Source organism: Micropterus dolomieu, linkage group LG08 (genome assembly GCF_021292245.1).
Source record: "Micropterus dolomieu isolate WLL.071019.BEF.003 ecotype Adirondacks linkage group LG08, ASM2129224v1, whole genome shotgun sequence".
In the NCBI taxonomy this organism is placed as follows: Eukaryota; Metazoa; Chordata; class Actinopteri; order Centrarchiformes; family Centrarchidae; genus Micropterus; species Micropterus dolomieu.
In genome coordinates this window covers 22,316,806-22,329,756 of record NC_060157.1, presented here as the reverse complement: position 1 = coordinate 22,329,756, position 12,951 = coordinate 22,316,806, and the positions used below count along the sequence as shown (strand labels likewise).

Here is a 12,951-nt window from a genome sequence, read left to right as displayed (position 1 = left end):
TGGTTTAACCTGAAATACTGTGACGCCTCCACTTAACACAGAGGCACTACAACTACACTAGTAACTGGAGAACATTCATGTGAACATAATACAAGACAGCTGTGCCAATGAATGTATTTCCATTTCTGTACCTTTTACAACTACCTGCTGTGATAATGAACTGTAGCATTAAGTTAAAAGTAAATATTCTCTATCTTTATTTTAGCTAGCTCTGATAATAAAAAATAAAATAAAATAATGGCAACTGTCTATGGACTAAGTGAAGTATCCCTCATGTGGTTTCAGTAATCAGTGTACTATTGTGCATTCAAACGTGCATATTTGCCAATTATTGTAAGATTGAAAGCTAATTCTGTAATTTTGTCACGTTCACTCAACTGCAGAAGATCCACCAAAGGGTATGTTAACTTGCTCGGCAGGCTGCATGTCAGTACAGTGACTTTTGGGGGTGGGGGGCGGTAGCAGCATATAGAAGCATGTCGTTTTTGTCACTGTTCGCTTGCATGAGCAGAACACACACGCAGCTTTTCCATTGCAAAAATTGCATTTATCCCCCGTGTTTGCATTGCAGAACAACACACTGTTGGCTTCAGCCAATCCAGTCTGATCCATTTGGTGGGCCCCTCTGACTGCACACTGCACAGCTATGTTCACGGAGGTGAGTCTGTTTTCTTTTCATTTCCAGACGTTAGGTTGAGCAGGTTATTACTTAGGTGGACAGTTGAATTTGGGAATTGTTGGGCTTCTGTAAATAACATCATAGAGTATGGTCTAGACCTGCTCTTTTATGAAAAGCGCTGTGAGATAACTGTTTGGCGCTATATAAATAAAATTGAATTGAAATTGAATTGAACTGAAATTGAATTTTGTTTCCAGAGTCTGTCCATAACATGTTGCTGAGAAAAATGAAGAATCTTTAACTGGCAATTGATGTTAGCGATGAATGAAATGACTACATGCAAAATGAGATGTGTCACTCATAGTGTTAAAGCCAATGAGAACTTACATCCACCTCTCTCACACCCAGCTCTAAAAAGCTTTCAGCCACATTTAGCTCAGAGTAATTTTTCCCGAAAGCAGAGAGCTGAGGTAAACCAATGACTGGTGAAGAAAGTCAATCATCTAGCAGCTCCTGATATTTTTCTCAGGCATCTGTGGATAAAACCAGATGTAAAGCCAGTGAGTACTAGACTTGCTTAATTTTGGTGGACAGAGCCACAACTACAAATGATGCTCATGTTGGTCTGTGCAAATATGTGAAAGTATGCATTTATTTGCTAAAGGGTTTGCACTTAATAAATCAGAAATACAGTCTCTCAGGGCTGTGTTTCTGTGAGTTTGTTTTTGAGTTTCTCTGCCCCCTAGTGGTCAAAAATAACTTCATTCAGTGTTTGCAAGTGACTAAAATTTTCAAAACAAAGGGTGGTTTATGTGTTACTGGAATATTTTCTAAAATGCAGGGAAGGGTGCATGAAAACAAGCTGAGAGAAGAGGATGCAATTTTCTTCCATATTAAGCTGATCAGTGCGTTGGCATTTACCACTATTTAGACTGTCCAACCTTTGTACTCTCTATTAGCAGAAAGAATAGGCTACAGACTGATGAGTTCAGTGTGAATTGTATATATTTGTCCATACAAGGACTCTGCATTACAAGGAAGCTGCATTGTAGCAATCTTGCAGGAAATATACTATAGGTCTCATGATTGGCTACATACATGTGTTTTCCACACCATGGCTGAACCTGCTTCAATCTGGAAAATAAACACACTTGTATATAACTCAAAGGGAGAGATGCAAAATAACAAATATCTAATACACTGACTTCACCAAAGCATGGATCGGTGAACTTTATTTGATATACACAGTATTTCAGATCGATGCAAAGCAAAATTTTACAACTGCTGTTTTATTCTAAGTTCAAATATAAAACCACATGGTATCACAGTATCTGTCATTTTCATACATGTGAAACAAAGAGCTCATGAACAGCATCAGGCTGTTTGGTATTCAAGGCAGGGACAGACCTCACGGCCTCAGTACAGTATGGATACTCTGCAGTGGAGAGGATGAAACAGAGACATCAACAGCAGAGAACACATAGAAAGGGGTTGAAAGACACAGAGGGTTAGGCTGAGGGAGAGAAATATATAGGACAAGACGATATCTACACAAAGAAGTTGAGGTAAGGAAAGAATCATCTGTAAGAAGTGAACATTTCACAATCACACACTGTACTATACAGAACACATTCATGTGTGTTTACAGTATCTACCATCTCTTTCAGTGGTTTTCTTATGAATTGCACACAATGTTTGTCCAAGTTTAAATAGCCTTTGGCATTAACCCTGAGACTGTGTGTTGGTGCAGCGTGTCCTGTGGGAACACAGCGGACGCACAGAATAAGAAAATACTGCTGAATTTAATCCAAAGTGAAATGTCCTTGACAGAAATTTTTATGGCTTTTAGTGCTTATGTTCTGCTAAGTGAATGGATGAGGGTAGTGAGAATAGAAATGTGTCGTTAGGTTCTGTAATGCCTCACATTTTTTGTGAGTGCGGGTGAATACTTGGCATTGTAGTGAGTGTTGAATAATAACTGCTGAAATAATTGCTCGGCTTGTTGTAGTTTTGCGTTATTTGCATTGACAGCACTCTGTGCTGTTATGAGCATGGCTGTAATGGTGAAGAACAGAAAGACAAGGATAAAGCAGGAAATAGTCAACTAGAACAAGTAATAGAAAAAAGAAGGCCTTTGTAACAGAAATTTATGGAGCTGATGCCGTTTCCAATTCTGTGCTTCACTGACAAGCTTGACGACTCATAGGCTTAAATTGTCCCTCTGTGACTCATTGTTTGACCTCATTAAAATTTCAGACATGGCTTATTCAGTCATCTTTAAGTTTAAAATACTATTTTTTATTATTTTGAAAAATGAAGCCCTAAAGGTACAATGTGTAAGATATGACCAGATTTGTTTGTTTAAACCATTCAAAAAATGAACTAAGATCATCATAAAGATCATCAACAAAATGTCAATTAGTAACAGTTCTGATGTTATGTCACATCTATGTATTGTGGTGCAGAGATAACTAATAGAGTTAGCATGCTAACAAGCTAGCCTGGGCCCATGCTGTCTCGTAATACCACTTTGAGGTGATAGTCCAATAGTTTAACTCCGGGCTTTCCCCTGTTTCAGCTGGGAGATGTGTGCGAGGGTGAGTTTGCTACATTACACATTACAGGAAAATGTACTCCTACTGAATTCAAGTTTCTTCTACAACTATGCCTTGTTAACTCATTGTGAAACACACTTCAATCAAACTTGACACAAAACAAAGTAAAACTCACTGAAACCTTTCTGGTTAGTCTTTCCTCTGTTCTAACAATGAGTTAGATGTGAAAATATTCTGGCTCTACATGCTGTTGCTGCCTTCCTGATGCTCAACCTCCTTCTCGATCCTCTCCCGCTTCATGCCTTTCTTGTCCTCGCCTGAACCCGCCGTGTCTTTGTCGTCCCTGGAGTCAGAGTCCTGGTCAGAGCCACTGTAAATCACCTTGGTACTGTATTAACTGGCCTCCGTTAGGCTCGCAGGCTGTGTTCGGTCCCGGTCCGGCCCTGGTCCAGCCATGAACCCTGTTCTGTTGCACGGCTAACTGAGCTAACTAGCTATCAGCAGTTAGCAGCAGTTATGACCTGATAGGTGATATGCTGTCACTTATTTTTGCATGTATTATTTCATCATGTGGAGAGTAGTCTCAATTGTTACACATTGTACCTTTAATAAATATCCAAAGATAAGATAAAAGCTTCTTGTTATTTTTTTGTTATTCCCCCCATGCCCCCGCCTCTGGATTTAATACAGATTTCTAAAAACAAAGTTGACAAAGGACTGTAGAAATAATGGCAAAGCACTGGGCAAACAGTACAGAAAGCAGCAAACTATGATTAAAAGCAAGATAAACAATTCATTTAACGAGTGTAAATCCAGATTTGATGGTTTATCCACCCGTTACCAAAAATCTGGTTATCTGATGTCCCAAACAACATGAAAAAACAAATCCTCACTGGAAACCATTCTGGCTGCATCTGTAACAAATCCAACATTTTATCAGCGCAGAACAGATGCTTTTTATCAGTCAAGGTATATTGTTTGTGGCAGGATATTCCTGTCTCACGCTGCCATTTCTATTGAGGTCAGCTATGTAAAGAGGCCATCAGAGAGACACCAGATAGTGAGGAAGAAAACAGAAGAGAGATGTTGACTGAGAGAGGCAATGAAAAGGAGATAGGACAGGACAGCAGGATAGGAGGATGAGGGAGCAGGGCGGGACAGATAAGTGTCGCACGTGTCATGGTTGCTTTTTTAATTTGGCAAGCTCGCTGAGAAATCTGTCCAATTAAAAATGAAATGTGGAACAAGCATGCGGGTAATTTAGAATACACACACACACACACACACACACACACACACACACACACATATAGACCGACGTTCTCTCTCCGTACATGCCATTGCTCATTAGGCAATGTTCCCTGTTGTTCACTGCTGCTGCTTTCACTACACTTATTTTGTTTACATAACCAAGTCAGGTCAGGCAGCCAGGGTGCTCGCTCTCACTTTCTGTCTAACTGTGTCTTACTCTCTCTCTCCCCCTTCTCTCTATATACTCTTGTTGGAGAAAAGCAACTGAGAAGTTGAAGAAGTCATACATCTTTTGTGGTGTGGTAAAGTGGCCTATTTAGCTTGAGCTTAAGGAGACATAAAGCACATACACAAACACATGGACATTCAAGAACACACATGCATGAATTATACATATATTGGAAAGGCACTGAATAATTTTCTCTATAAAACACCATCTCTTTAGGTCCTCTTAAATATTCCACCGACAAATCCTGACTGACTGACAGCAGATGATAATAGCAGGGCCAAAATGTGACATTACATCCATCCAGCCTGAGATTTAAAAATGATATCAGTGATGCTAATTCTAATACAATGTATTGTATTGTATGCGTTGTGTGGGCTCACATTTCTCATTTAGCAAGTCATTTTTCAAATATTTGTCTTCAAAAGGTAAATACATCCTGTTAATCACAATAAACTCTATTTTCCCACTTACTTCTTGTGGTATCAAACCATGCGGATAAATTAGGTTTTGAGATATCCGTCTCTGAGATTCGTGAACACAATTCATTGGAACAACTTTCTGCTGAAGAAATAGTCTCTGTGAAAAATGTTTACAGTGAGGACTGTAGATGATCCAACATTTCAATTATTAAAATGTCTTTTTTTAATTACTTGAGTAGCACAATCAATTCCTTTTATTCCTATATATTGCTTTGGCAGCAGGCGTTTTAAAAACTTTAACACATACATGCACTGCTTGGCAGGTGCTTAGCAGCAGGAAAGGAGAATAGCCTGCACACTGTGTTAACAACATTTCTGATAAATACCCTAAATTTTTACAATGAGAGATGTTGTGAGTTCAAGGCCTGCAACTGTACAGTTGCTGCTCAAATGAAAGATACTTGATATGTAATAAAAGTCTCCTATGTGTTAAACGAAAGCCTGGAAATTTTCTAAATGCTGGAGTTCACAGGATCAGAAACTTCGACTTGAGCCCACCACGATGCCCATTAAATCAACGTTCTTTTTCTTTCGCTCTCTTACTTTCCTTCCTTTCTTTGTTGCTTTTTCTTTAGCGACTGCCCACCTCTCCTCATTATCTCATGCTCTCTCTTCCTCTCTCTTTACTCGCTCCACTCCTTCCCTCATGTTCTAAGGAAGTGTACCACCTGTTTCCATGGAAACAGCAGTTGATTGCCACAGGTGGACACCACTGCAGTCTGATTAAAACAAAGAAAGAAAGAAAAATCAAAATTACATACACAGTGTTAGATGTTGTGATGTGTATTTTGTGGTTAGTCTGCTGAATTGGCCTCTTCTGAAGATTTGCTATTTAAAATACTTAAATACAAAAAAAGCATCGGCAAATGGTTGTCCGTGTGTGTAAAAACATCACCGATTTATGTTTGCATTTGTGTGTTTTCTTTGGATGCACACTTGCTCACATGTATCTATGCATGTGAGAGAGAAGAGAAAATACAGATGTGCTTACAAAGTAGTTGATGAGCAAAGATTTAATGCAGGATGTGCATGTGCGTGTGTGTGTGTGTGTGTGTGTGTGTGCGTGACAGAATTGAGCCAGGGATTGCCTGAGCACAGGGACACATCCATCACAGTGGCTCTTTATTATCTGCTCTCTGCCCTGATCTATGCTCAGTGGGTATATAAACATGTCACTGTCTGAGACAGAGGAATTCAGGGAGACAGGGATATGTCCACTGGAGCTTGTGTGATCGACCTTTGTAAGGAGTGTGTGTGTACGTGTGTGGATGGTTACCACTACTTCGAGCCATCTCTCCTCCAAAACCAACATTGATTCAGAAAGAAAATACTGAATCAGCTAGACTGGTGGAACCTTTTAGAGACTCAGGAGAAGAGTCTTTGACTATCGAGAGATCCAGGTGAAAACCAGGCTCCTACTAAAACAAAGCAGGTGTCAGAGCTTGAAACATACCACCAAATATGCCTTTGAATATTCTCTCACATGCGCTGGGAGGACAGACCCACAAATGAGGAAACAACTATTGACCATACTGCCACCACAACCATTAAAGCTGTAGGAACATTAATGGTAGAGTGAATATTACTTCTTTAATCCCAAAGTGAAAGGGAGTTAAAGCAGCAGAATCACCCATAAGAATCACAAAACAAAAACAATATAAAGAGGTACATAGTAATAAGTAATAAAAATGTATAAAAATGTTATACTGGTAATAACTGATACATAAATAAAAACTAGGACCATAAATCTCTATGTAAACAATGAGAGTACCTGGTAATACCTGGTTTGTGCAAGTCTAGTATATAGTGTATTGATATGGCATATGGCGTAGAGGCCTGGATAATCATTAGCAGATCTCAGAGCTTGAAACATAGTACCAAATATGCCTTTGAAAACATCCACTGGGAGGACAGACCCACAAATGTCAGCATGCTTGAGGAAACAACTATTGACCATATTGCTACCACAATCATTAAAGCTGCAGGAAACTTGATCTACAATCAAGTTATGTCTATAAATAGGCTTTACACATGACATACTGTGCAAAGTACATGCGTCATAGGATCTATGTAACTATCTAAAAGACATTTAAAGTTACAAAAAAAAGAACAGTTAAAAAATCACCTTACTTCTAGAATTTGTGGTGCAAGCCCAAACTCCAGGATGGTCGAGGGGTTTCAGTTATATGCAAGAAAAATCAGTAAAGGAAACTTGAATGTCTGAGCCAGAGGAGCTTTAATGACCCCAAACCAAAAACACAACAGAGCAGTCTCACCAGTCACCACGTTCATACCAGTCATTAACTGAATGGAGAGTTTGTTTACTCGTGCTAAATGTTGACATAGAATCAATACAAGAGAGAAAAAACAGCTTTAACAACATGCATCAAATTGATTCAACACAACAACCCAAAGAATGGTGTACAGAACCCTGTATTTCACTCTCTGTGTGGACAGGAGGAAACAGACACATAAGTTGAGTAGTACCAACAAGCTGTCAATTGTCTATCACTGTGAGGCATACTGTAAAAAATAATTGAGGAAATGGGAGGCTGAGTTTCCACAACATATTTGTAGTAAAAAACAGCAATCATATTTTTTTGTAGCAAATTGTATTTTTTCTAAATGCAGAAAATGGTCATCAGCAATGTGTTTTCTGCTCCTCAGCTGCACATGCATCCTCTGTTGTTTGTAAATGGGAAACTAGTCTGATTCGGGTTTGTCTGCAAAGTAACATGGTCTTCATGTAATGATGCAGGCATATAGCTGGAGGCATAGGAAGCTGAATGATTAAGGGCTCACAGAGCTGCACAAATAGCCTGGAACATATTTATCATTTGTATCAAGACATTTAGTCAATCATTGTGATCAGGGGATCTAAAATTTGTAAAGATACCCCAAGTAGCCTACACAGCATAGGTTACGTTACTTAGGTTTAAGACTTAGGTTTGAATTCAGGTTTAGATTTGGAAAATTAATTTGCAGGAGCCGATGACCTTTACCATCACAGCCAGAGGTGCATTTTAACTGAAATCCCTTTATCTGACAGAATTTCCATTACAGGAATTATGTCTCAGTGATTTTCCCAGGCCTGTGGTGTGCATGGAGCTTACAGTTTAACAGTAACCATGACAGTGCTCGCTTCTAATTTGCAGAACTTAAAGCCACGCACCAATTCGTTAAGGTGTTTAGTAAAGCATACCACAGCTGGAATAATACAATATACCAAATATATGCAGCTTATGGGACTTTCCATGAAGATGTGGGTGGCTTGCTGCATGGCAGTAATGTTAACAGGAGCTGTTTCTATAGTAACAACTCATTAGGAGGCAGTTTGAGTCATTTGATACTGTCCACTATTAAAGCACTTGTTGGGCAGGGGATGAGAAGGACAGAAAGAGAAAGGGAGGGGTGGACAAAGGTAGGCCAAGGGCAAGAACAGGGAACAGAGGGCAGTACTAGAGATTCAAAGATGGAAGGAGTAAGTTTAGGAAGAGATGAGAGAATATGTGAGAGAGGCAGAGGTCACGCATGCTTCGCTGTCGATATCTTTTGGTCTTGCACTCTCTCCTCCTTACATCAGTGGGTGCCTTACAAAGTTTGCCATGTCTAAGCTAGTTCTAATTAAAAGGGCTTGAAGTTAGTAGACAGGGTTGATGGGTGACAAGAGCTGCCTGGAAGACTCCCCTCATTGTTCTCATGCCTGCTGCTGATGGACAGCATTGTGCGAGAAGATTTGGGGAAATCATCAAAAGGAATCTAATCACAGATGTATTCTTCCCGGTGGCCAACTGGGCTGTACTAGGGACTTGGTTACTAATTGCCCTTTTTTCCCCATTTGGAGGGAGCTGTCTTTCCTCTTCATACACACCAACTCCACCCCACCCAACCCCCACTCTGCATTCGAGTTCCCACCCTACGGCAAAGGGAGAGTCATAGTGTGCCATGTCACCCTGTGAATGTGTAACGCCAGGCCCAGGGCTGTCTTGGCCTTGCTTGTCCTCATTTGCAGTCTCACATTGAGCCTCACTTCAACCTTTTACATCGACTGTACAAGGAGAGTTTTTTTTTTGCATTAACAGTTCCACTGATGGTAGTGATTAATAAAGACAAGCATCTCTGATACTGAAGGACAGTACAGTCTTCCGCTTGATCTAGCCCGACATTTTAGTCACAGATTTCTAGTGCACCGGATAAACTGAATATCCAACACAATCTCAATCTCTCTTTTGTGAAATGAACATGAATCAGCGCTTCCTTGGAACCCTGGTAGAAATAAATGCTATATTGTCAATTGCAATATGCAATTTAGCACATGCCACATGGGGCTAGTAAATAAGGATATAAGGCAAGGTCAGCAGCCGACATTGAACAACAATGGCAGGAAGTTTTGAAAAGAAACAAATGGTGCTTGTCCGCAGTTACCTGCATTTATGTAATATGTCTTGCTGCTGCAGCTTTTTCTGCCGCTATTAACAATAGTAACAATATTGCAACCTCCCAGAGTTTAATCATTTTTATTAACATTGTGCAAAATCAGAAGTTGACAAGGCAGATGTTCCCGTGTTGGCCATGAATGATTCATCCATGATCTGCCACCTAGTGGATATACTTTTGAATATTCCAGGTACACACCTGTGTGACCAGTGCTGCATGCCTTGCAGTGCCTGTCTACATGAATGTGTTGTTAAACGCATATATAAGGCCTTTTAAGCAGGTAAGATTAGACAATTATACGATCATCTGGAATTTAAAGGGTTTTGTGTTAGTAGATGTCTTGTGTGCAGGATGTTTACATATTGCATTATGTTTAGAGGGAACAAGAAAAAGGTTAAGATTAGGCTGTTTTTCTTCTCTTGAGGATTAACATTTGAAACCTGTATTAATCAATTGTTGGCCACTTGGGGTAAGAAGAACTCTATAACAAACAGACAAACTAAGCCTGGCATATAATTGCCTTTTAAAGTTATTATGGATAACAGCTGCTGCTTTACACTTTCAAGAGACAGAGCAAAATTTTATTCGAGTTAAGTTTTGTCCACCTGACAGAAATCACATATTAACTGTCCTTTTAGCTATGCTGTGTACCAGCTCCTGAGGAACAAATCTGGCTGTTAAACTGCTACATGTTCTACTGTCTTGACCCCAACAGTGGGTTTTCACAGGATTTTTGCTGAAAATGGCTGCCTGCTGTTGGAAACTATGAGACTGAACCACACAGTAATATGTACAAAATCAAAACATTGAGCTAAGAGAGGTTAAAAAGCGCACAGAACTGCAAAGTTGGGGGGATAATTCTCTGTGGGTTTGTGACTGTGAGTGACCCCTTTCACGTTACATGTAGACTCGATTCATTGTTAGTCTAGAAAATATTGATTGGGGGAGTTTTAGTTAAGGTAACAAAAAGTAAAACTGGGTGAAGATTAGCATATGGTTTAGAAAAAGTGCACATTGCACTTATAGTTAAACCGTTCTTGCCATGATTTGGTGCTTGAACTAAGGTTTGAGTAGGAGGACCTGTACGCTATCTACATTCTACATTACACTAATCTGAAATTCAGACCACAATGCACTACATCCATATTAGTCCTTCATTTCCCTTTGACAGTTTAATGAAATGTTCATATTCCTCTCTGAAATGAGTAGACATCTGCATTCACATACAGTTGCTGTGCTGCTGACGATGAAGTATGCTAATGACCCATTTTGGGGAATTGCTAAAGCTTTTTCCCACAATGTGACAAGTACGGAGAGAGGAAAAATAAGCAACTAAATCCAACAATTTAGATAATGAAAACCTTTATCAGTTACTGTGTATAATTGCCTCTCAGCTCTGCCATCAGAACTAACTAAACAACAGTGTTTTCAACACCCAAACTTGGAGCTTTTTACTGCTTATAGCTACTCTAGGCCGTGGGAAGTCTTTAAAGGAGTGTGGTACAGTGAAGAACATGAGAGCTGCTAACACTAGGGAGCCGGGGAACAAGACCACAGGAGCCCACTTAGTCTCAAAATCCCTTCAAAATTCACAGTCCGAACCGCAAATAACCAAGTCATCAGTACATTTCTATTTATTCTTTTCTTACAAAGTTACAAAGTTCATGGCATGTCATAAAAGAATCTGCTTGACTGTTTGAGTCTAGCCATTTAGCACATTAGCATTCAGTTCATACCCGCAGCATGCTGAGCGGGGCTTTCTCTCCGTCCCTAATGATTCCTTTATTTACATCAGATGACCTCTTAAAGATCGTTTCATTCTGATAAGAGCCCTGATTCCATTTCAGTGAAACAGAATAAAAATGTAATCTCATTCTTACCATGTAATATTCGCAAATGGAAGAACAAATTAGATGAAATCCCCAAAATGCAGGGTCACTTTGTTTTTAGGATTAATATCATCAGAGTTTATCAGCTGATGACTTCTGCTACTAGAGCTGCTATTTTGTGCCAAGGCTGTGAGATGAAGACAAAAAACAATTATATTTCTGTAGAAAAAGGCAATATATTGTTTTGCAGCTTAGTTAGCTCAGTTAGATCATCTTATTAAATGCTACATTTAGATTTAATGTGTAATTATTTAATAAAACTGTACTGTTATGGATCTAGTAGGAACAGTAAAATAATATATTATTTTTACAAACTGAAATTAAATGCCTTGATGTTATTTTAAAAGCAAGCAATTCAATCATGTAATTTAATACAACATATTTCTCTGAAAAAGCGAATGGCTGTTGCTTTTGTAAGCACCTGCTTAAAGAATATATGATTCCGACTGCTGAACTTAACTCCGTCTATCTTACCGGCCACTTTAATAATCCGAGCCAGGACATTTTTCTCTTTGGTACCAAGGTTGCCATACAAGCAGATGATAGAAAATGAAATGACAGATTCAATGAACCATGTTAGTCCCATAGACGGTGCAATTCAGTAGTAACAATAGGGAATTAGGCTTCATGCCTCAGTTGACACTTTTGGAGTTGATTAAAGAAATTGATAACGTAACACTACAACATATGAATGTTAGTATTCATATTCTAGATTGAATAATGGTCTTAAAATGTAACTTTGTCCTCTTTAAACCTACAGTAACAGATTTCTTTACACACACCACACCACTGACATATCACTTTTTAAGGTGACATTGAGAATATGTTAAAACATTTTTTGCTATTAACACATCCAACAGATACAGAGAAACAATAGTCTTAATTTGGAGTTGGAAATAGCTCTGCCTCTTTAGCTATTAAATGCTCCACTATGTTCACCAGCTAGGTGCTAACTTTATCTGTCTGTCATTTGGTGCTATGCAGGTTGAGGGATTTTAAAAATTGCTGCCTGCTGTGTCTGATAACAGTACTGATGATAGTGGTGAGAGTCAACTAAAACAATTAGCTATAAGTTGCTATAAAGGTCCGTATGAGGAGAACAGTTGGCTGGTTGATAATTCTCTCTGGGTTCATCAGTATCAGTGACCCTTTCACATACAAGTAGTCATCTGATCCTTTCTTAATATAAAAAGAGTGATTATAGCAGTGTACAGTGTTATATACAAAGTGGCTTTGTTATAGCACCCATTAGCTCCCATCCCAAATTATATAAGTTTGACATTTCCTCTCTGCTCACTGTCACTGTTCTTGAAGTCAGCGTAGTTCATGGATGTGTTTCAGGTAGGGTGTCTTTAAATTTAATTGAAATGTTTAGCGCCATGTAAATGTTTACGTTCAGTTTCATCATCCTGTCAGGTCAAGATCCATCTCCATTAAGTGTTACATGCTCAGACACGACCAGTGCAGGCTTTGAATAGCAGCAGCCTGCTGT

At 39.2% G+C, this 12,951-nt stretch overlaps 1 protein-coding gene and 1 long non-coding RNA gene across 3 annotated transcripts in view; one reads left to right on the top strand and one right to left on the bottom strand.

The window, feature by feature from the left end:
• Nucleotides 1-12,951, top strand: part of acot7 (acyl-CoA thioesterase 7) — a 65,223-nt gene that overhangs the window by 24,815 nt on the left and 27,457 nt on the right. The window contains exons 6-7 of one of the 2 annotated variants that reach the window (XM_046057596.1): nucleotides 384-398; nucleotides 572-658. In XM_046057596.1, the coding sequence (XP_045913552.1) occupies nucleotides 384-398; nucleotides 572-658 (102 nt within the window). The remainder of the gene's footprint in view (nucleotides 1-383; nucleotides 399-571; nucleotides 659-12,951) is intronic. The other variant, XM_046057597.1, reaches the window with a different exon arrangement.
• Nucleotides 1-12,951, bottom strand: part of LOC123975821 — a 34,723-nt gene that overhangs the window by 18,661 nt on the left and 3,111 nt on the right. The window lies entirely within an intron of this gene.